This window comes from Anticarsia gemmatalis, chromosome 11 (assembly GCF_050436995.1).
Source record: "Anticarsia gemmatalis isolate Benzon Research Colony breed Stoneville strain chromosome 11, ilAntGemm2 primary, whole genome shotgun sequence".
In the NCBI taxonomy this organism is placed as follows: domain Eukaryota; kingdom Metazoa; phylum Arthropoda; class Insecta; order Lepidoptera; family Erebidae; genus Anticarsia; species Anticarsia gemmatalis.
In genome coordinates this window covers 12,141,570-12,166,409 of record NC_134755.1, presented here as the reverse complement: position 1 = coordinate 12,166,409, position 24,840 = coordinate 12,141,570, and the positions used below count along the sequence as shown (strand labels likewise).

The window sequence follows — 24,840 nt, the reverse complement described above, 5'->3', positions numbered from 1 at the left end:
TTAGTTAATTGTTATGGCAGATTAAGTGTATAAATACTATGTCTACGGTTCTTAGAAGGCCGGAAAATGGTTCGATTGATTGGCTAAAAATATCGTTTAGATACAGACTATCGGTCAGACGATCAGTACCGAGGTAGAAAATGAGATGGGCGATCGTTTAAGATGAATTTTGCTATCCTAAAGTAGAGTGAATTGAGAAATATACCAAAATTATTTTGTAGTGTATGGTACTTATGCGTATAACGTTTTTATTATTGTAAACCCGAACAAATTCTGATTCAATTTGGCAGAGTGACGGATGAATAAAATGGGTACATTTTTAAACTTCACCAGTGAGTGACGAGGAAAATGCTTTATAAAATCCATCATACATAAAATATCTATACTAATAATATTATAAAGCTGAAGAGTTTGTTTGTTATTTTTTTGTTTGTTTGTTTGTTTGAACGCGCTAATCTCAGGAACTACTGGTCCGATTTGAAAAAAAATGTCAGAGTTAGATAGCCAATTTATCGAGGAAGGTATAGGCTATACATCATCACGCTACGACCAATAGGAGCAGAGCACCAGTAAAAAATGTTACAAAAACGGGGAAAATTTTGACCCATTCTCTCTTATGTGACGCAAGCAAAGTTGCGCGGGTCAGCTAGTGGAAAATATGGTTTAAGACATAATAATTTGATTAAGTATTATGTAAACGGATAATGGTTACTTATTTCTTTATTTCTCGTCACGTAATAATCGTGTGATGTAATAATTAGGAATGTTTTATAGTTGTAAATAAACATTTACTTAGTATTTATACAGTAGGTACTGTTTTAATAATTATAACAATAGTTAAAATATAATTTGTGAAATAAAGTTGGCATAATGTTATACAGCGTTTTATATTTTTGTATATAGTGATAACTTCGCTTGCGCAAAATAAAACATCACCTGTTTCAGCAGCTTCTGTATTGAAATACGTACGACTTATAGGAGTAAAAAGATTTGGGAAAACGGGATTACAAATATGTAGTTCGCGTGGACGAATACGCTGGCAGCCGCTATTCTTTATCTAAGACTATATTAGCATCGACAGTTAGAGTAAGTAAATGTATAAGTCCTAAATACCTAGATCTAGTTCACATCAGATGACCAACCGCACTGAGGGAAACGGGCAATTGTCTCGTCGGCAATGGAGCGCAAATTGACATTATTTACGCACAATTATCAAGTTTAGACCCACCGCGATGGACACGATTGTCACTCAGAGGTCAAGGGCACAGTTGCAGCTCACGTGTTTCTCACACTTTTGGAAAACGTGCTGTTTATAAGATAACTAGCTAGGCCTAGTTCTAACACAGTATAACAGCTGTGTTTGCAGCCACGCGGATAGATGTCTGAGGTTGCCGAGGTTGTTCTGTGGATGGGTGACCATGTCATACATATCGAATTTCTCCGTGTTTCGGAAGGCACGGGCACCGGGGAAAAAGTCTTTTTGCATTATAGTATGTATGAACCGTGTACTCATTTGTGATTCTTGAAGCCAAAGAGATTTTATTACAAGTTCATACATACTAATAATGCAAAAAGACTTTTTCCCCGAACCAATATTTAGCTCTATTATCTATTACTTTAAATTTTACTTTACTGAACTTTTACGACTACTAGACTTTACCTTACTAAACTTTACATTCAACACTTAGAACAGGAGAAAGTTAATGAGATGATGCAATTATTGAACCAATGGGACCATCCTTGACAACCGGTTTATCTGCACAGTTACTAGCAAAAACTATAAGGTACTTACACTTAAAGAAATTATGCATTTGATAGGACCATAAAATATTATTTTACATATGTATAATTATCTTATGTGAGCGAAGTTAAGCTAGTTTTAAAACTGTCTACCTATGGATAGGCGACTGAAAGATTTTTATTAAAATGGTTCTATTCCAGAAAACATTTAAGAAAGTTTTAAGTTAACTCTTTTGTAAAAGTATACAAGTGGTTCTACGTTATAAGACTTTGTTCAAATAGGTAACCGAACCGGGTTTGTCACAATAAGTATACGCTCAGGCCGCGGGAACACCACTAGAAGTTATTACTAACCAATATTTTAATTGGAAATCGAACTCGCAACCCTAAGACAAAACATAAGCAGTTTTGAAGAATTCCGTGGTATGTCATGAAATTCTTAACAGCTTTTTACTCATCTTATATTACTAAGCATTGAAATAGTTTCTACAGAACCTGTACTACGTCATAATAAATGGCCACATACATCGGTACTGGTTACACGGGCAATTCCGCGACATCAAGCGAGTGTACAGTCGCGTCGTAAATCAACTATCGTACGTGCAATAACCGCGCCTTGACTTTGAACTTGGACGCTCGAGCACACAAGTGTTCTGTTACCTTGTAATTTAATTTGTGTTGTGGATATTTGTAGAAAGTTATAGTTTAGCATTAATCGGGTTGTATATGATCGGTTTTTTTATCAAGATATATTATGTTAGTATTTGTATTTGCTTCGCCCTCATATATTACGAACTACGCAAACTTTTAAAATAAAAAATCAAAAAGATTAGTCAGTTTAAAACAGTAACAACTGCTGAATGAAATTACAAATTATAAAAAAATTCTGAGTTGCGTAAACCCAAATTACACTGATATTCTCAAAAGCTTGCCTCTGTGGCCTAGAGGGTAAAATATGTTTAAACTATTACGTTAAAGAGGCAAGGCGATAGTCTTTACCACTGCGCCGCAGATTCGCCAAAATCGTAACTCGTGCACTCATGCATGATTCAAAAAGGTAACTAAAACAATAATTATTCTGAATCAAACAATATTACACACAACAAACTTATTGAAAACACTTGTATTCACTTGTAATCATAATTTCAACACAATTTTGGTATTACAATAATACTTAATTGTGACTAATTAACTGTTGTTATAAACATCTGGTGACATGAATTTCATTCATAAATATTATGTCGTATTACAATACTTTGTGCCGGGAATTTTATAACGTCATTATTTTAAATATGAGTTACTAACGGACCCAGTAGCAATTTTTACTCGTCTGCATAATTTGAAACTCATGCCCAAAATATTGAAGGTCTTGAGACCATTGCAATCCAAAATCCTGGATCTCTGAAAAGCATTAAATAAGATTTAACTTGAGAATATCTGACCATCGCCATCCAAGATCCTGGATTATTGAAAAACATAATATAAAGTTTACCTAGAACACTTAAAAAAATCATAATAAAAGAAAGCATAATCATTTATTATAATGTTTAGAAAGCATCATTCTGATCCTCTTCTGGGCAAAGTTCAGATTAGGGTAGATTAAGCCTTGAACCCATCGCGCTCGCTAAATGCGAGATGGAGACTGCATCCCTATAAGAACAGTTTAATAAATACCAGGCATGGAGGCAAGGCAAGGAGGTTTCATCACAATATTCTTCTTTGCCGATGCAACAAGAGAATACTTTTAATACACTCGTAACTTCCAAAAGTCAATGGTGTGTTGAGTGTGTTCATATGTTGCATAAGTTTCGAACCTCCGACTTGCGTAGGAGTATTGCTTTTATTTTAGCTCCAAAAAGTTCTAGAAAATGATCGATTACTATTACCTACTTTAGCTAACTAGTATTACATGAGTCAACATGTTTTCTTAAGGGCTGAAAAGCGTTTTGTGTGTTCAAGAACATTGACCTAAGTTGATAGCCATTAGAGAAATTAAAAATGTAATGTTTTCCAAGTACGGCACGTGTACACTAATACGTGTATAATATAGATACCTATTACTTAGTACTAGCTTACCCACCTGTCTCTGCTCGTATTGTAAAAAAATAAACATTTAGAAACCAAAAAAGCATATTATGCTTGACCCTCAGGTATCCAAGCATCTGTGTCCGTCGCGCAGTCTGTAGTGTGTACGGCTGCCGCGCCGAGGTCACAGATTCGAATCCTGAGTCGGGCTGGTTGGTACGTAAAGCCGTCCGTCCTGCACCTGACCTCTCATTGACCGCGTCAGCAATCTGTCACACGGGGCGATGGTAATTGTAAGTTCCAAAGTAGAGAGAGTACAAAAAAGGTTCCTCTGTTAAACTCTTCTACTTTAAATAAAATTAAATGACAAATGTACCTGGAGACCTAAAACTATGGTATAATACAAAAATATTCACATTATTTTCATTGAATGTACATATTAATGATATAAATGATCAAATGCATAATCCTGATTTCCATCATAACTTATTCTTAAGACGTCCACGTCCTAATTCCTTCAGCAAAGATTAATGTTCACGCAATACTTAATAATAAACAACAATAAATTATTACTTTTACTCGCGGCTTTGTTCAGCTTTTTTTTCTTTATAACTTCATTTTGTTACAATATAACAGGTATTTAAAATTAAGTACATAAAGGACGGCGAACTGATGGAGATATACCAGGCATGTAACCAAACTCCGGGCTACTATTGTTAATAATTAATAATCAATATAAAATTCTTCCGTTACTGAGTGACTGACTGATAGACATGCACAGCCGAAATGATTGAACGTAGAAAGTTGATATTTGGTATGAAGATTCCTTACAAAGTGTAGAAGAGCTCTAAAAGGATATTTGAAAATCCTCACTCGAAGGTGTGTAAAATGGGGAAAAACTTTTATATGAAAGGTCAGTAGAAAATATTGTGAAAACGGGAAAAAAAATCCACGTGGCCGCTAGTCTCGCATAAAACTAAAAAGGACCAACAGCTCTTCGTCTGACAACGGAATCGAAGGTGAGACCACGTGATCAGCAGCCGTAACTTCCACACAGACAATAAAGGTAGTCTAATTATCAAAATATCATTAAACGAAGAAACAGGTTGTACCAAACAAAATTAAACTTCTCATTTATAAAATCATAATGCATTAATACAATAAATCATTTTTGTCCGTCAGTGTACTCAGTTGGAGGTATTCTTCGTAACAAAAGTAAGAGCAAACTAATTTGAAGTGTATGTATGTGTTTGTGGTTCGTGCCCAAAAAATGAACGGCCGTCTGTTACGAGTGGCGAACATAATCGATTTGATGTTAGAGGGTGTTCAGATCAGGTAATATACAGCCTAATTATTAGTGATAATTATAAATTTACTATTTAATTATTTTGCCAGAGGAGTAAAAGCTCAATGGTATATTTAATCTTAGGCAAGTGATCAATGGTTCGAATCAAAGGCACACACAATACACTTTTCGAAGCTATACGTGTATTAGAAACAATTGAATTGAAATTGAAACTGTGCTTTATGCTATCCCTTGTTTTAACGGCAAAGAACAGTTCTGGAAATAATGCAAAGTCTGCATCTGGCACTCGGCAAACTTTTTAGAATAAATGGTGTTTCCACGGATTCTGCCGATATCTATATTGAAGTCTGTGAAATAAATAGACAGACTTTTCATATTTTTAGTAGCACTTGATAATCCTGTCAGACTCCGTGATCTAAACGACAAAGCACAGCTTCAAGTCTTTGATACTAAAAATCGATTCGCGATTTCAATTTTCCTGTTAGATAATTTCTCGTAACCAATTACTTTTCTTAAGCAATAAGCGTTAAAATAAAACATATAATTAGTGGGATGTGCAGGCTCAGTTAGTGTGTTCGAGCTGTCTGGACCGCATTCCTGAAGGAGTGCTGGCCATACAGGGCCGGATGAGGGTTTCTTGTTCACGTTCTTCTGCGAGAGTCTTGTAGTAGAATGTTTGTTGCTATAAAGATGACTGATAGATGTGTAAGGTACGTTTTCAATAAGTTATCTTCGTTGAGGGATAGAATGGTCTGGTTATTAACTTTATGATAATGATATTTGGGAATCGAAATTGGAATGTATGTATAATAGGAGTTTTAGTTGTAAGCTTATTTGGCTGGTTCGACGGTTAACTTGGCTGGCTTACAACTTGAGTATAAAGATACAGCCAAAACCGCGGTCAGTCTTCTCGCACTGTAGTTTACACTTCAGAAGATATTCTGATGACAATCTAAGCCTGGATGACATATCATTAGACTTAATTTTCATTTGAAACTCTGCAGCAAACTATCCCATACCATTAAAGTAATTGACAAATTTAATTGTTCCTAATCCCTTTTCTAACCAAGCAGCATTTGGTTACTTTCCTTATAACAATTTCTGTTTTCCTTCTCTAAGTAAAGATCCGTAAGTTCTCAAACCTAGAAATAAAAGTAATTAAGCAACGTTGTAAAGAAAACGGCCCTGAGTCTAAGTCAACGATCTCAAGTGTTTAGAATAAAAAGACCTTATCTATTTATAGAAAGGGGCCGCTTTCTCGTTTAATTTTATTTTATAAATAGCTAGTACTAGCTGGTAGGCTGATTTATTGCTCACTACCTCACCTTAATTGGCGATAGGATGATGATAAAAGGTGCATTCAATTATGATGCCTTATATGGTTGTCTAGTTGTGTTATGCTGATAGATTTTATCTTTCTACGGTCGATATTTTTGTGTAAAGGTTGAGCTTTTGATAGCTGCTATATGCAAAATATGTCGAACACGCCCAATCTATTAATCGAGTGTTCTTTCAATAAGCAAAATAGATAATTTGCCGTCTTATGAAGTTAGCCATTTGTCTTCTTTGAAAGTTAAGTACATTATTTTTAAGACAGAGCAAGAAAATGGTCATATCTTTATTCTTGTATCATAATTAGAACTTTCTATGATGGATGTTTCAAAATGACAGCCAGGACCTACAATATTACGTGCCTTCCGTAACACTGAGGAACTCAGAATATATAATCTGGTGACCCATCCACGGAAAAAACTCGGCAAGCATAGCTTAACTTTACAGATGTTGTCGCCGGCTGTTGTTACTTAGCCACAAACTTTCCGCAAGAGTTACTAAAATTTAACCATTCATATTTTATAAAGAAACTAAACGAAATCAGCATCACATGATCTGTATAGAAATCTCACCATTTCGCTATTTGATACACAGTGAAAGACTTCGGTCAAGAGTACCCTTCACAAAGTACTTTCTATTGAGTCAAGCGTTGATATGATTGATTGCAAGTCATGGTGATACGAAGAAAGTATTTAATGAATATGTTTCTTTAAAGTTGTTACTCAATGGAATATTTGCGATAGATTTTTGAGGTCAATGTTGTTGATTGGTTGTGATTTGATAAATAGTAATGTAGATGTTAGGTGTCTTGCTAGTGATGTTTAAATAATGTGTGATAGAACTTAGATTGTTTTCTATCTTTTTGATATTTGGTTAATTTTTTTGTAATACTCGATGGCAAGATAAGATAATGTTTTATTTTACATGACAACTACATTTACTACTTTTGATTATAGTTTGTTTATAGTCGAGTTATTATAAAATCTTTTTTGGCTTTACATTAGTCTTCATAGCTTTGTAGATATTTACTTGTCTTTAGATGTACTTATAAGTATTCTTCAAGTAAGATTACTATCTATCCGTTCTGGTATTTGCAGTTTTTACATTGCCTTTCATAGTATTAAACATGCCTGGTATAATGGCAAAAGGCTCGCTCCCTATTGGATGGTACAAATATTGTTATATCGAAACGCGGGTTTATTTCATAACCCTCTATCTACACCTTCAGGTATAACAGGTGTGATATTATCTACCTATGTATGGAAGATTAATATAAAAATGTCATCTAAATTAGCGAAAATCACTTGATTATCGGTTCAAATCATACCTATAGCAAAATTTGCAGTAAAGTCACTAACCTATATTTCTAGAACTAGACACCAAAACATTCACCGTTGATTGATAATAACTTTTACTTGACGCTAAACAAACAAGTAAGTGACCTTAAGGCCATGTCTGTTCACCTCAATACTGTAGTGACGTAGAAGAAAGTCATGTTTATTTTTTATATTGCTAATAAGCAGTTTCTGGTTCAATAGTACTTGTGAAAGCTGGATTGTATACTAGATACAGTCTAGACAAGTTAGTTTAGTTAGTATAGGAAGAGGGCGTGATTTTATGTAGAATCTACTAAGTATTTAAAAATGCGTCTACCAATTATAATTGCAAAATTCTGTTCATTTTTGCTTTTACAGCGAAACCATAAAATCGATTTTTGTGAAGTATAGATATAATAATTAAATACTTAGTTGAAGATGCAAGGCCATAGGTTACTTCTGTGTGCTCACGTCTACTCCTAGCGACTAATATTGGGGTAAAACTTAATACGAGAGCGAAGCCGCGCGGATGCTAAGTTCATTACAATTTTAAAAGAAAAAACGACCTTACTTTTTTCTCAGTTATTTTTTAGTTTTGTAGTTATAAATAAATGGGTAATTTGTAAGTTTTATTTTATGAATTGCGAGCTCAATTTATTATGTTATTATAAAGATAATCTTGTTGTATCTAGAGATTACTATCGGAGTCTTGTGGTATTATTTTATAATAAACTCCAATGTGGATCTTTTTCAAATATTCCTGATATTTTAAACTGGATGGTAAAAATGGCTCTATATAAACATTAATTGCACTGTGAGGACTATTTTTGAAGTACATTTGAAATGTCAAACTCTCGATACACGATAGTAGCGACTGTAGAAAAACGCGACGCAGTTTCAAAATTGATTGAAATTGACAAAATACTATACATGTAACTAATCAGAGCTTACACAACGTTTATTAGGCAGACAGGAACATTCATAAAACATCTGAAATAACTTTTTATGATTATTTACTGTCCTACTGCAGGGCAAGGGTCTCCTCCCAAAAGAAGGGGAGATCCTTATTCTTACTAATGCTTAAGATATATTCGTATACCAAATCAATCTTTATTTAAACCTTCCAACAATGTACACGGACCTTTAACTTAAATTCTCAAAAGCGTACTTCATATACTTTTTACATACGCGAGTCGCGAGTATAATTTAGTAGCTGTACGATTTAATCGCTTTCAGTGTAACTGATCTTCGGATGGTCGAGGTTCGAACCCGGTTGCGTTTCCTGGTAGTGGCTAAATATAGAATTAAGTTTCGTGTTGTTAGGCGCTTGAAGCAGGAAAACTTATTTATTTTGAACAGGTTATAATTTAATACTGTTATCGTTTAAAAGTGAAGAGAGATATTGATAATTTAAAACGGACATAGTACTAGTCTACACGAGAGAGACAACCTTTGGCCCAACACGTTGGCTATGTTTGAATTAGGGTCAGAGAAGAATCAGATCCCTTCAAAAAAAAGCTAGCCATTCTTTTAGCGTTTAAATAAACATTTCGACGTGCAAAATATCTTCGTGAGGTTTTTTCTTTTACCGGTATAACAGGAAAGAAGAACTTTAAATAAAAGCTTCGTTATCTTCGTAATAAACAGCTTATAGGTTTTCACGTATTTTCCTTCACTTCACGTAAATTAATTTCCATAGCCCCTGAATTAGACAAGTGTTTACATAGTGTATCATAGGTAGCACTGTACAAACATACAAACATACAAGACAAACATTTGCACCCTGCAGGTATTGACCCCACGACCTTTGCTACAGGTCATTGAACTTACATTTTGGTACTTTTCTTATTAAGTTCTTTAGTATGTATAGAACGACGTTTTTAAATCCAGATAAATATACATAAAATACAGTTTAATTCAGTATTAACTACATATGTTTGAAGAACTTCCGCCCGCGACCGTGCTCATGTAAAAGGTTTCCTGGAAAATAGTGTATTATGCATTAATCCAGGTTGAAAACGATCTGTGTAATAAGTTTCATCAACATTTGTTCGGTAGTTTTGGCGAGATTAAGAACCAAGTAACGGAATGTCGTATTATATTGGTATAGATGTTCTTTTGCTGCTTAAAACATTATAAAGAGACTAACGAGACTGTTTAGTTAATTATTATGTCTGATGATTTGATAAATGGAAGCTGTCAGCCGTCATCTTTCAAAAATTAAGTAAGTGGAGTCTTGGGTTCGAGTCCTGGCTGCTTTATTTACTAATACAAGTTTTGAAGAACTTAATTTTTTTTTGGGAGTATCTATAGTCAGAAAAATTACAAAAAATCGGCCATTTTTAATTTTTGAAAAATGCATAATGATAAAACGTTTGGATTTTATTTTCTAAAACCACCATGAACACTATTATAACATTTGTTTTCATACATTTACTGACATAGTTAACCTATCACTTATTCACAAGCCTTCAAACTTAAAAACTAAATAAAATGCTATTTAATAGAACATTTTAAAGTTACGAACTTCAGGGCGAAGTTGAAGGTTAAACACATGACTATTATTAATTGGTAAGTAATAATAAAAGTAAATTGGCCACGTGTTTCATTTTCTAATAGACGGTGAAAGAGCAAACACTTGTCTTCATGTGTGATACTCTGACAACCTTTATAAATACATACCTACTATGTACCTACTTGAAAATGACAATGTACAGAGATATAGCAGAAGGTACGGTTTAAAAAGATTTAAGTAAAGTTTGAAATCCTCTTCGTTTTTAACAGAAGTAGGTTTACAATAGTCGGTAGATTTAAAAAGGTGAAATTTTAGATTTATCGTATTTTTAATGTCTTTTGGGTATGTAGTAAGATGTCTAGTTTATTATTAGGTTATAGAACATATTGTAAGTACTAAGTATTTAATAAATTGCGCATAGAAATAACTTAACCGCAACTTAACAAATCTGAAAAAAATTATACGGCGGCAAATTTATACTACTACGGACTATAATTAAATGCATTAAGACAAATTTAAAGCTATATTTTATCGCATAGAAAGATAAAGCTACTTTTTCTATAATATAATTTAAGCATGCACTACATCTATACTAATATTATAAATCTGAAGAGTTTGTTTGTTTGTTTGAACGCGCTAATCTCGAGAACTACTGGTCCGATTTGAAAAATTATTTCAGTGTTAGATAACCCATTTATTGAGGAAGGCTATAGGCTATATATCATCACGCTACGACCAATAGGAGCAGAGTACCAGTAAAAATTTTACAAAAACAGGGAAAATTATGCTTCTCTTAAGTGACGCAAGCAAAGTTGCGCGTGTCAGCTAGTTTAAAATAAATTTATTATACCTGGAACGGGAAAGCTGAATTTTAAGTAATTCTTCTATCCGTCATACTTGTACTACTGGTATTTTCGTGTACAGTGTGTATTTACTATATTAGTATAGTATGGTTGTTCCCGCTATAAAGCACTCGTGCCGAGTCAAAGGGTGTCAACGAGTGAAACCAGACAACTCACATTTTATAATAGATATTAAATTTATATTTACGATATTAATTGTATAGATATAGCTTTCTTGATTTTTTGAACTTTTATAGTTCTATTAAACAAATGTTTTTAATTTTTAATTCAGTTAAGAAGATAAACTTATAATATCTGATAGCAGCGAAAAAGCTTAGAAAAATTTACATATTCAATATTTTTTTTCCCATTCAGTATAGGATTGTAGATAATAATAAAAAATAACAAGTACATAATAATTCATTTATTTTAGCACTTGATTAAAATCACAATCAAATATTTGATTTATTACAGGAGCTCCTATACAATTTGTCACGAAAAAATAAAACATACCTAATACCTACATAAGCTTTTCTTCGCAGAATTAATAAAATAAAGAAAAAAATAGAAAATAAAATAATAAAAAGGTTGTTTTATAGATTTCATGACACAATGTATTCACATGATTTTAAATTATAGTACAAATAAGAATTATTTAATAATAAGTAAAATTCAGTTGAACCAGAAATGTATTATACAAAAATGCATTTACAATAAATGTATTTTAATTAATAAAATAAAAATCAGCCATGCAATGATTCTATACAGATTTGACTCATTTACAAGTTTTACAACAATTTTACATTCAATTTTACAAATCAATTTAATTTACATTTGAATAATAACCTCCTTTTGTAATGTCGGTTAATAATATAAAAAATGGAACACCACTTTATCGCTTTATACCAGAAATAAAGTCAAAATACTAAAAAGAGAAATCAAAATTATTATTACGGTAAAATTATTCGATTATTATTAAGATTTTTATATGAGCATTGATAAAAAGCTATTACGAATCATTTCATTTTTACTAACACTTTTATTATGAGCACTAAAATTAATAATATAATTAGTATCCTTCAACAAAATTCTTTAAAACTCATTACTGACCCACTGCTGGACAAGGGTCTCCTCCCGAAGGAAAAAGAGGTTAAGCCTTGAGTCCAATAATCATAATTATCATTTACAATTCTTCCGACTTTATACATCTGGTAAAATATTAAAATTATAAAAAAAAATCGTGGTGAAAAATGTACTAAAGTTGCATCTGTGATTAAAGAACTTTCTTTACATATATTATTAAAATATTTCTAATTAATCTTACATTATTATTTTTAGTAATAAAATCTTATATCTATATTTAAAATTGTTATGAAATGTGGCATACTTGTGTCGTATGTTAGACCGTTGCTCGGGCAAATGGGACACTGATATCTCCTTTTAATTAAAAATATTATTAGTAGGCAATTATAACAAAAAGGCATTAAAAACTTCTAAATTACAAAAGATAAGAAAAAAAAATTTTTTTTTTATTTTTTTTCTATTACCTCAAAATCTATACGACTGACCCCCGATTTTTAGATTTTTTCTTCAAAAAACCTCTTAAACAGGTACTTTACTGAACCTAATTAAATTAAAATTCAATACCACTATCGATAAAAAGCAAATTAAATACAATCAGCGAAAAGAAAGTAAGAAAAAAATTGTGAAAAAAATAAAATTTGTAAAACAACTTAAATCGATTCACGTGATGTTTTAATAAATTTATATTGACACAATCATTTGAAAATAAAATTAATTAATATAAATACAATATTTCTGATTTGAAAATTCTAGATTCCCACTGTTCGGGCTGCAGTGGGATTCTAGAAGATATATTTAAAAAGTAAAGTAACATCAAAAAATCGTTTTTACAATAGAAAAATCAGTAAATTTACAAAAACATTGATCTTGTCACAAAAAGTAAAAAAAGACATGCAAAATTTATTTTTAATTCGTAAAGTTCGTTTTTGTTACAAAATCAATTGGTTGTAAAATTTGATGTTAATTACAATTAGACAATTGATGTTTTAAATGTGTACAATTCAAATTAATTGTGTACAAGTCATTTACTTGTTAACAAGATGTTAGGAGAATTGAAGATCAAAGTTCAAACAAAAGTATGAAAAGAAACCAAAAAAGTATTGTAAGAAGATAGAAGTGAAATTAGAAATGACAATAAAAAAATGTGATATTAAATTCCAATTTAATTATCAAGCTTAAATATTCACTACTTATACTCTTTACACTTTAGTGGCAATAGAAGAAAAAAACATCAAATTAATTAATAACACAGAAATCGTTTTCTTTAATAAAAAGCAGGACCGGAAACATTACCGTGCCGTTAACAGAAAGAGAAGAAAAAAAGGTTTTAAAAAAATATTTATATAATGTTGATTTAGATTTTGATTAATATCTTTGATCACCTACTAGTAATAGAATGCCATAATTTTAGACAAGAGTAAAAATAGCTAAAACCTATATTTAATCTATAAAAACTACTGACTTACATTACGAGTAACTTACGTTTGTCCAAACACGTTCAAATCCATAGATGGTATTCTGGGACTATTGCAGGGCGCAGGTTCATTCCTGGAAATGAAAAAAGATATTATTCACCTTTGAATGCGAAAACCTATACGTGAAAAAGAAGAAAATGCATAGGAAAACTTTTTGTTTCTATTTTTTACGTTAATAGTTTTTCGCGACTAAAAAATATTTTTATTGCAAGAATAACATCAAAATAACTGCCTACTTCAAAGAAAAATCTACAATTAGGTACCTAACATTTAATTAACGGTCATATTTACGGCGAAATCTTCAAAAGGTTAACGTTTTTTACAATGTTACGTTTTTGTACCTTGCACTGAATAATATCACTCACCGTGGTAGGTCTGCTCTAAGGAATCCTTCAGGCGGTAACGCGAACAACTCTATACCGTCACTGTTGTCGCAGATCAAACGAGATATCGTTACTTTCTTTATCTCTTCGAGTTGGTCTGAAAGTTAGGTACTTTGTTGTAAATACCTATTGTTTGAATAGGTTAGTAGCTTAATACAAAATCTATTTAAGACTTAGTAGATATGCATGTCAGTACAGTCGTCAAAATCAAAACAACTTTATAACACAGTTAATTAAGTTGATGTCCGTTAAAGCTTCCGATGCTGTTTGACTGGAGGATCAAAAATATTTATTTATGTTAAGTTATGAGGCGTCATTGTCAAACTTTTAGAGAAAATCAAATTTATTACCAACCAAACATGTAGTGACGTAGGGCGCTTTATATAAATTAACTTCACGAGACAAACGAATTGAAGATCAGAAAGTTTCAGGACATTATTAATAGCTCGTTAATTTCAAGGTGTCCGACGAAAATATTGTATTTTTATAAGTACGTAAATAACCTTTAAAATCAAAAAGTATGACTACTATTAAGTAGGTACTTACTCGGTGTAAATCCCCCCGGATTAACATCAGGCGCATACTCATAGTAATATCTATCCCCTCTCTTGAGTCTACTGAACTGGTCTGCTATTATGTTAGCGAAGACCGGCCCCACGAGACCGCCGTCTACTGGCGCCTCCAGTAGACCGCCCACCCATAGGTCTATGTCTTCTGGGCGCTCGTACACTGTAGATAGACGCTGGGCTGCCTGTTGAAAAATAATATAAAAGGACCCGTGATGTAAAATAGTTCTTTCAAGTAATATAACTATTAATAAAACACAGCCAAAGGATATTTAAAAGCTTGAAGATAGACGAATTGATTTTCATGGTAGACTATTTACGAGGTTATATCACCGGTCCAATTTTTTTTTGAGAATTGAGTCCTATTGTGAGGCTGCTTGACTACTTTTTATTATGATTGCAATCTATCAAAAGAAAGTAGCGAGTAGTTATTTGCACATTCTTGTTAAGCATAAGTTTTTTAAAAGTAAGTATATAAAACAGAAATCTTATTATGTCCTCAATAATTACTCACAAATACTACTACAAAAATGGCATTTTCACAACAATAACTAAAGTAAACATTACATAAGAATATTTCTTACACTAGGTGGAAACTCCTGAAACTCAGAATAAGGCTGTAGTCCAACAAGTCTCCTGTATTCGTTGTATGATCGTACTCCGTGGTCTCGCCCGCGCTGTATGTTGATGGACGCTAAGTCTACTCCATAAGGATTACCGCCGTGGAACATGTAGCGAGTTAACTGGGAACAAACATTCTTTTAAGTTTTAATGCTACTTATCAGTACCTCGATTCTCTACCACTATCTACTACCGACAACCGGCAAGCTATCGAATTTTGACATTTAGAATGTACTGCCAAAACATTTCCTACGACGCCCGTCAGAGGCGCTGATCAGATTTTCATACAAAATTTCTCGATGACAGGTCGGTTGTCGGTAGTCGATAGTAGTAGAGAATTGAGCTACAGAAAGAAATACGATAAAATGTAAGTTTTCTTGGAGTATAGCTAAAAACTCCAAAATACTTACATTATACCTCTAATAGATTTATAATTCAAGGGAAATCTAATGAGAATGATGACTTTCTCTTTCTGGTTCCAAAGGGTAGACTGTTAAAATATTGAACACATTTTAACATAGTTTTTAACTTTTTATGGCCTCAAAGCTATGTGCAATAACACTAATGATTTCATTTATTTTTACTGTTAAAGCAAGATATTAAGCCAGCGAAATCGACACAGCCGGCCGTAAGTAGTAATTAAGTGAATTTTTAAATTTATTTGTGAAAAAATATAATCTCTCACCCCTTCAGTGACAAACGGGTCGACAGTCTGCATCGGTTGGGAAGTGAGTCCTATCAGCAGTCTATCGAGGAAGTGTCGCAGACGCATTCTGCTCGGCTGGAACATTACCTCTGGGATAGATATGGTTTCGTATACCCCGCCTCTCGATGGGTTTGGGATGCTGAAACGATAAGATTTGACTTGTACTTACTACTACTGTTAACCACGTCAAAGACCTTCGGGAGGCTTCAAAAACTTTCACACTGGGTTGATCACTAAACATACTATAAGAAGAAAACTACTTGTACTGCTACTTTCCGGCAAAAACAGAGAAAGGTGAAGACATTAAATGAGACATATTATTCTTAAATACGATTTCGTCGAACGATATCAAACAATTTTATAGACTTTTAACATTTCAGTCCAAGCAGCTAGAAACTTGGAATTAATAAAACGGACCTTCATAATATACCACTATATAATAATATCGTTATAACCTGGCTTTCATAAAAATACTAAGCACAGAAATAGGTAACTATAAATTACTTACACAATTCTTCCATCAACGACTGAGTGTCCAAATCTCATGGCAGCTGAAGAGAACTCAGAAGTGAGTGAGGGGTTCATGTGAGGGTCGTAGGATGAGGAGTAGCCTGCTGATGGCGCCAGGTTAAATGTCTGGACTAGTTCAGGACCTGGAAACACGAGACCGGGCCTTGGTTACGGTGTTAATAGGTACATTTTTAGAGATTTTTATATCTCTTTTGACCCTGGAAAAACGTATAGATGTAATAACATCTACTTATTGTTTAAAATGTGCTGGGTGTTTACTGTAAAACATACTCTTTTTTCTTTGATTATTAGTTACGCAATGGTTCTTTGAACGAAATCAGGATATATGGATCGCGAGTTAGAATTTTCATTTATACGTATGTTTCTTAAACTATGTTTTGGTATACATACGAAAAATATTGAGATAGTTTTATTTTAACTGTCGTAAAGAAGCCACATAAATAAACACTTTGAAAGAAAAGTAAATAAATATTCCTTACCCAATAGTAAAGGTAGCCACTCATTATAAATAATATGTTGGAACACAGCTTGCAATATTCGCCTTGTCTCCAAGAACACCGTATCTTCATCCCACAGCGGGTTGAGAGCTGACAGAGCCTTCGCTATACGGTTGTGTTCGCGAGTGAATATCGTGTGTAATACTGTTAGCGAGATTATCTGGTTGCCGTGGTTGTCTCCTGAAACACCAAATAATGTATATTGTAATCTTCTTCTTGTCGTATGGTTAGTGGTCAACCTAGTGTCAAAGTTGTTCAAGCCGCCCGAAGGCCTTTGACCTGGCTTAACGACTGTTATCTTAATTGATAACAACCGGGACCGACTTTTTACGTGCCCTCCGAAGCACGGAGACGCCCTGTTCAAATACCACTATGCGGTCACTCATCTACGGAGTGACCGCGCCAAGTTCTGCTTAACCCACAGATCGTTTACCGACCGGTGAGCGCAACTGGCAATACCAAATAGTAATTACAGAATTTACATAAAATAAAATAAGGATTCTATCTGATTGTAGTCTCATTCATGAAAATATCCTAGCAATATTTTACGACAGTATTTTCACACCTAAGTCACATCACCATCTTGGAATGCGTAAGATATTATCTGAAAAATGCTGTATATATTCAAAACATGTCAATACAATATACAATATAGGTATGTATTCGTCCTGTAGCGCAGTGTCTCATATAGATAAATATTATGTAGGGTTTTTTTTACATTTTTAATTTATTTTTTTTGTCGCTCTTTAGTTGCTAAAACTTAACACAGTCGTAACACAGTCCAATAAATTTCATAAACTAAATAAAAAATCTTCAATCAACATAATTCCAAAATATACCAGATTCAAAACAAGCAGCGCCCTCCTTTACAGTCATGCACTCCTTCCTCTCAGTGATCGGAGGCAGTTCCCTCCCGTAGTCTTTGAAAGTGTTGAGACGCCCTCCGGGAGCTCGTAGTGAGGAGCACTTCTCTTGTGATGAGCCGTATAGATGAGACAGATCGGGAAAGTGGGTGGCGCCGTTCATCTGAAACGAAAGAAGAACTCCTGATACAATAGGTCAATACAGGCGACTCTTTGCTTTTGTGCATTTAAAACCGTTTTCAAAATTCCTACCAATATCACCAGTTTATATTTCAGAAGTGTTGTGTTGTTGTGTTGTGTGTTTCCCTTACACCCTGTATGTCTTTTGTCCTTAATTTTTTTAAATACTTGGCACCTTATAATTTATAACATAAGAAAAACCATGACTTCTGAATACAGTTTACAGGTTAAATCGTTTATAGCACAGGCTGTTTTAGCAGCTGAAATTTGTCAGTGAAATGTATTTCATTTAAACCATTATGATTTTTTCATCATGTGTCTCTCGTTCATTGAGGAGACCCGTGCTCAGTATTCGGACAGTAATGGTTTAGTTAACGTGTTACTTTACTGGTGTCGAAACTATGTCTATAATTTATAATGTTATAAAATTTCATTGTAATGAAATAAAAAATGTTATAAAATTTCATATATATTATTTCATTGTAATGTATTTGCCTGTTTTCCATAGCCCACAGAACAATCACTAGCCGGCGCGAGCTGGACTCTGACGAAGTTCATACAAGTCTGTCCAAATTGGCTGTAGAAGGGGTCATCTGTGGCCGCCATGATGGGAGCACATGCGAAGTGTTGCAGCTCTGGTGGGAGAGGAGTGCCGGAGGCGGTGCAGCAGGAGATTGCACTACGGTTACCTGGAGGGAAAAGGCACAGAAAATGTATCTTGAGTCTTGATGATTCTTGAAGCAAGCTTGCCAAATAATAGAAAAAAACTAAAGTTAAAGTAGTTTGTCCGCTCCAAATACCGGTTTCCATAAAAAAAATATATATTTACATATTTATGTTAACCTAAGTAAATAAAATTATATTGACTTTGAATCTGATAGTTCCTTAATCTGAACTCATGAAAAAAATCTGTCATGCATGATTAGCGGTGTCAGAATAAACGTTTTTTTACCAATTGCTACGAATCGTACAAAAAACGAACATACTAATAATATATTTTTCCAAGATTTAAGTTAAAATTGAATGCTTATAGTAATTTTCTAAGTGCAATATCTTTACCAGCGGTGAAAACGACGCCAGCACTAGTATCGTGAGCGATGAACTGTCCAAACTGCATGAACAGCAGGTTGTGAGTGGCGCTGGGGTGACTGCCGTCCAAGAGTAGAGTGCTGCTGACCTGCCTCGCGCTTGGCAGTGGAAGACCTGACGAAGCTGATCTCATGGCCCAGATACCTGGGTTACAATTAGGTATAAACGCTTAAAACAAAGAACTAGAACCAGACTTAAATACAGCACTCTAATTTTCGGTTCACTTTTAACGTCATTATTACAAACGAGTTATTTGGTTGAAAATACTACCTATGTTCTATACAACGTGCCGCTCTATAAAACGTATGGGTAGGTTAAGCGGCGAGGAGGCAACACCTTGGTGGTTTAGTGGGTAGGCCTTGCCCTTCTGGTTCGGAGAGCCCCACATACCCCAGCGCTCCCCCGGGCGTTGGGGATGCAATTTCATGCATTAACCAAGTAAAAAAAAAAAAAAAAAAGTTCCCTAGTTATGTAATATACAACAATTTGTATCGAGTAAAGTAAATCTACTCATACGTTGAAGGAAATAAGCCATTGGAGCGGCAGTTGTATATTAGCGTCAGACATTTTTTTTCTTTGCAAAAAATCAGACATTGTTGTGTTTGTATGCTTTGCATCAGATGTAAATACAAAAGAAATAAATAAAAAATTCAACTGCTTAAAATATTTTGAGGACACAAGGCTTCGCAAGAAACTGTAAATTCTAGTTAAGGGTCTTGCTACTATTAAGTTATTTATGTCCTACCGTCACTATAATCAGGAGGTAGTAGTCTCTGGAAGCTAGAATGTACTGAGCCCCAAGTTGGAGTCACGAGGCTGTTGCAATCTCCTCCCATGCTTCTGTAGCGGCTGTTGGGATCACACGTTGGTGGTGGCATGCAGAACGGACCTGTAATTATATATATTTTTAACAATTAACTGTGGTACTACCACTGTAGTATGAGCAAGTACACTCCTTCAAGAACTATTTATATAGCTTTCAGGAATGCAAGGTTTTCTCAGTACGATTACTGTTACCGTTGCAAAGCATTTTTAGCACAGTCAAGACTTTAGTCTGTCATTTTTAAGTAGTCTAGGTTTGACATGGTTGACGGAACAACGGCCGCTCGGCCGTGACAGTTCCTAGTACTTCCTTGGATGCATTTAAAAAGATTAAAATTCATACAAATCTACAAAGTGATTAGTTTCATTACCATCAGTATGACCAATAAGGTCTAGTGCTACTTCATCATCCGAGATCGCCTGGCGTGCCTTCAGTTCTTGTGCAGCGAACATGTTCATCAGTCCACCGCGGCCTAAAGCATTCGCACGGTCATCGGTCGTCACCATTGACTGTAGATCAGAAAATAACATAAGTATCAATTAAATGCCCAGCGTATGAACGATTTATTAGGTCGGGGAAAAGTCTTTTCGCATTATAGTAAGTATGAACTTGTAGTAAAATCTTTTCTCTACACAAAAAAGCTCGATATTTGGGTACCTCACGAGCTCACTGAAAGAAACCAAATGAACCGTGTACTCATTTTAAGATTTTATTACAAGGTCATACATACTATAATGCGAAAAGACTTTTCCCCGACCTAATACTTATTATAAAATCATGACCCACACGTACAAAGTTATTAAAAGATAACTCAGTGAAGACATATGTTTTCGTAACAGAAAGATAAGACATAGCGATTTATTTTACTATTGAGCTAAACATGGCAAGGTGCTTAACACAATCTACAACAAATGGAACAAAAAAACGTAAATCATAATCAGTCCAACAATTTTGGAGCTACACAATTCCACATACAGATGCGTAAAACTTTTATAAATCACTAAACAACCGTTTAGTTTTGCGTAGAGTGTAATAAGATCAGACTATTTTAATAAATTAAATATCTAAATAAATTTCTTACCAAATGGTGTCCAAAACTAGGTGACGTACTATTAACGACCGTGTGCACAGAATGTTCTAGAAGCTTGTTGGCCTCGCTCATCAGTTCCGAGAGCCTCTTGTGAGAGTGCTGGTGGGATGCCTTCACGTCTTCCACGCTGATGGTCGAGGAGGAGCGAGGAGTGCGCTCGTGTTCCGCTGAGGATACAATAATTCAAATTCAAATTATTTATTGCTTACTAAGTTATATATACAAAAGGATCTTATATTAGGGTAGTGACAAACTTAGTAACCTTTTTCAGGCATTGCAATTTTTACAAGGTAGGGTAAGGTAAGTTATTAAAATTTTATCATTATGTCTCTACTAGATTCTAGCTTCTATATAATATACACATTGTTCTAAATTTATATCGCTTAAATATTATAAATGCAATTTTCATATTTTCTTATACCTATTTCAAATTAAAATTATTTATTTCTTACTATATAACCAGGTTTTATTACGTACTAGCGGACTAACCCGACTTCGCCTAGGTACAGTACAATTTTATCCCGTTGATTCCATTCCCGTGGGAATTTTGATCCCATCGATCCCATCTTAACCTTGTTCCGACAGTTACAAACATGTTTAAAAAGAATTATCCAATTCCGTTTAATTGTTCAAAAGCTATACATATACATACATTTCGGTGATTCATTTTTATTTATATAAGAGTTATAAGTTTTAGGTAATTCTTTTGACGCTTAGTATTATTGCTTTATCCTCCCCGTTCCTACAATCAGTGCGTCAAGCAATCTTTAGCGCGGTTGTTCTATAGATGGGTGACCGCATAGTGATATTTTAACTGAGCGCCTCCGTGCTTCGGAGCGTACGTAAGTATTGACAATTAAGACAACTGTTGTTAAGCTAGGTCAAAGGCCTTTCGGGCGGCTTGAACAACTTTGACACCACCAGGTAGACCATACGATAAAACAAAATATTATGGACTACAATTACAAAAACTAGGGAAATAAATTGCTACTAAAACTTCTAAAGATTTAATAAAAGAATAAGAACTATTTACCGATAAATTACAACTGATTGCCGTGTTAACTTTTTTAATTTCATTATAGTATCTAATTAACAAACCATAACACTTAATATTGATATCAATTAACATTTTTTTTAAATTAAAAACAAGTAGTTTATCCGCTCAAGTTTGTTCTTTCTTTTATAGTAGGGCCGCTGTGTTATTACCGATTTGACACATGACAAATTGACAATACTAGTGAAGTGACTGAACCAGTAACCCTAATATCATTTTGGAACAGTTTGTTTTTAAATATTCTAGAATAGAGTGTAATTAAATAAAATCAAAACCAATAATAGTTAAAGACACAAGTTCTTCATTAGGTGGAGTATCCCTGATGAAATAAAATAAATATCCATATTCCTTATTCCTATATTCCATCAATATTCCTTGAAATCAAAATCATACCTATTCCAATGAATTCGGACCGAATACTATATGCACATCACTATGAAAACAAGACGCACGAATCCGCACGATGTAACTTTATACAAGCGCGCCAAAGAACAAAAAAATAATGTTATCATATTATTTACAAACTATTTTAAGTTTTGAAACAGTGTTTCTTGGAAAATTACTTAATTCTGATATTTTGACATAAAGTTTTATATTAAAGAGGTATTCTAAATCATTCGGCAAATGTGTCGCTTGTGCAAGGTTATATCGATTAATTTAAAGAATAATCTGTCAAATCGGTAATTACTCAGCGGCCGTACTATAATTATTCCATAATGTTTCTATAGTGCCAGTATTAGTTACTGAAAACTTATATTTTATTTTATTTAAGTATATCTTTAGTAGTTAATATTATCCAGGTTGTTGCAATTAATTGTGACTTTTAATTGATAACATGTAAAAAACCACACGCTGACGAGTATTTTTTAATTCCTTTCTTTGAATTTTTGCTTTTTTTTTCTCCAATGCCTTAAATGATATAACAAAACGAGCCAGTCGGAATGGTCGAAAATACTACACTTAACACAGTGAAATAAAAAACAATTATAAATAAATCCGAGGCAACACGCCAATGACTTTTCGAAGTTAAGTGTGTATTAGAAATAATTATCACATACTTCAACGGTGAAGAAAAACATCTTGAGGAAACCTTGCATGCCTAAAATTTGTTTAAAACATTTATTGAGGGCATGCAAAGTCCCCAACCCGCACTTGGTCAGCGTGGTGGACTCAAGGCCTGACCCCTCTTTTTTAGGGTCTTCTACCTTTTGGGGGAAGACTCTTGCCCTGCAGTGGGACAGTCATGGTTTAAAAAAAAGATTGATCAGAGAAAAAAAACAATAATATACAACGTTACTAATGCTTTTATATAATTGAATGAGAGTTAACTAATAATATAGGATAAGACAATCATACACTTATCCTCTCTAAACCAGTTTCCAGTTTTATATGAGCTTAAACGCTATTGAATAGAAAAAACTACCGCTAAGTGATTATCGGAAACCAGGATTAGAAAGTAATTTGATAAGTATGTAATCTCACCTGCATGTTGACTACCAGTGAAGCAGCAGACCCCAACATAGTGGTCTGTGTGGCACTCGGGGTTGTAGGAGCCAGGTCTAAGTTGTGCTGGACAGGAGACCTTCGGCACGCACCGCCCGTGACGAGGACAGGCGGCGCAGGGAGGCTCTTTCTTGTGAAGATGCTCTGTGAACACACGAGTTCTCTTTATCCTTCACAGGTTTTGAACGATTTTAAATTCACGATTTTGTCTTTGCTTGCAACTACATACGCGTGGAAAGATTTTTTAAGACTACTATTAAACTTACTAGAGCAATTCATCAAGATTAATTACAATATTTAGGTAAAATACTTAAACGTAACCTAATTTATATCAATATTCGTATTTACGTTATCAGAAGTATTGTTCAAGTCTAAGCTGCTCAATCTGCGTTGTGTTACTAAAAATTATAAGATATTCGCTATGGCGGTTTGTGTAGTGACATACTTCTCAAATTCTTCAGGGAATGAGTTGTAATAAGTAAAATTTACTAATAAATTCACTTTAATAGTACTATGATATTGCCCGACATATTAAACACTTGTTTTTCATTCTCCTTTATTTAATTCCCAATAGTGGGACCATTCAAGTAGAATTATCTCATACCTTGTCTCTGCAACACATGGTTCCTTTCACCACGCGCCTGACCCTTCACCATAGGACAAACCACGACCACATACAGAAACACACGCAAAATTAACTTGAATTCCTTCATTTTTACCACTTTTTATATTCATTGGTTACAAAATTACAACCATTTGTAGTTTTTTGGTTAGTTTTTAGTTAAAAGCATGGTTGTGCTCGCCATGGATATGAAATGAAAGAGTGATGATGATGGTTATATCATTAGGTAGAAATCTTTGAAGGTAGATGAACATTTTTACAGGACTAAGTACTTCGTATTGTGTGGGTAGTAAAAGATTATAAAACATGATCGAAAATAATTTTCATCAAGGAATAATTCTTATATTTGTATAATAACTATTCATAATAATATAATAATTTATTGAATAAGATAGTCATAAGGGTAATAACATCTATTAAATTTCATTTACTGTTGCCCTCTAGCGACAAGACTCTGAAGCTTATTGTAAATGGTCAGGGAATAACGACTCTAGTTCTGATTCGCACCGCAAGATGCTACCGCTAGCGCATTTCCCATACTTTTGCTTTCATGATAATAGTCTATAATATTATGCAAATATATTGGTCGTTAAGTTTATCATGATTTACAACTGTGGGTAAGACCACTCCCGCAGAGATGTACGAATAACACCTCGGGTTTACCATTAATAATATTGG

The 24,840-nt window shown here is 33.8% G+C and overlaps 1 protein-coding gene across 1 annotated transcript; it reads right to left on the bottom strand.

Annotated features, from left to right (window-relative positions):
• Positions 1–11,485: 11,485 nt before the first annotated feature.
• On the bottom strand, positions 11,486–24,383 carry Pxt (chorion peroxidase). Its single transcript, XM_076120212.1, has 15 exons — positions 24,145–24,383; positions 23,520–23,684; positions 20,975–21,150; positions 20,264–20,402; positions 19,816–19,959; positions 19,041–19,214; positions 18,477–18,670; positions 17,778–17,964; positions 16,921–17,118; positions 16,419–16,563; positions 15,890–16,049; positions 15,168–15,326; positions 14,564–14,768; positions 14,000–14,114; positions 11,486–13,707 (listed from the first exon to the last, which is right to left on the bottom strand). The coding sequence occupies exons 1-15, from the start codon at positions 24,251–24,253 to the stop codon at positions 13,638–13,640; spliced, it is 2,340 nt and encodes a 779-aa protein (XP_075976327.1). The 5' UTR covers positions 24,254–24,383; the 3' UTR covers positions 11,486–13,637.
• Positions 24,384–24,840: the final 457 nt, after the last annotated feature.

Bases quoted from the DNA above. Each gene is read 5' to 3' on its own strand.
- Pxt (XM_076120212.1), bottom strand. From the start codon at position 24,253: ATGAAGGAATTCAAGTTAATTTTGCGTGTGTTTCTGTATGTGGTCGTG. The intron at 21,151-23,519 runs GTGAGATTACAT...TTGTATCCTCAG, and splicing joins CACTGGTAGTCAACATGCAG to CGGAACACGAGCGCACTCCT. The intron at 13,708-13,999 runs GTGAGTGATATT...TTTCATTTCCAG, and splicing joins CTTAGAGCAGACCTACCACG to GAATGAACCTGCGCCCTGCA.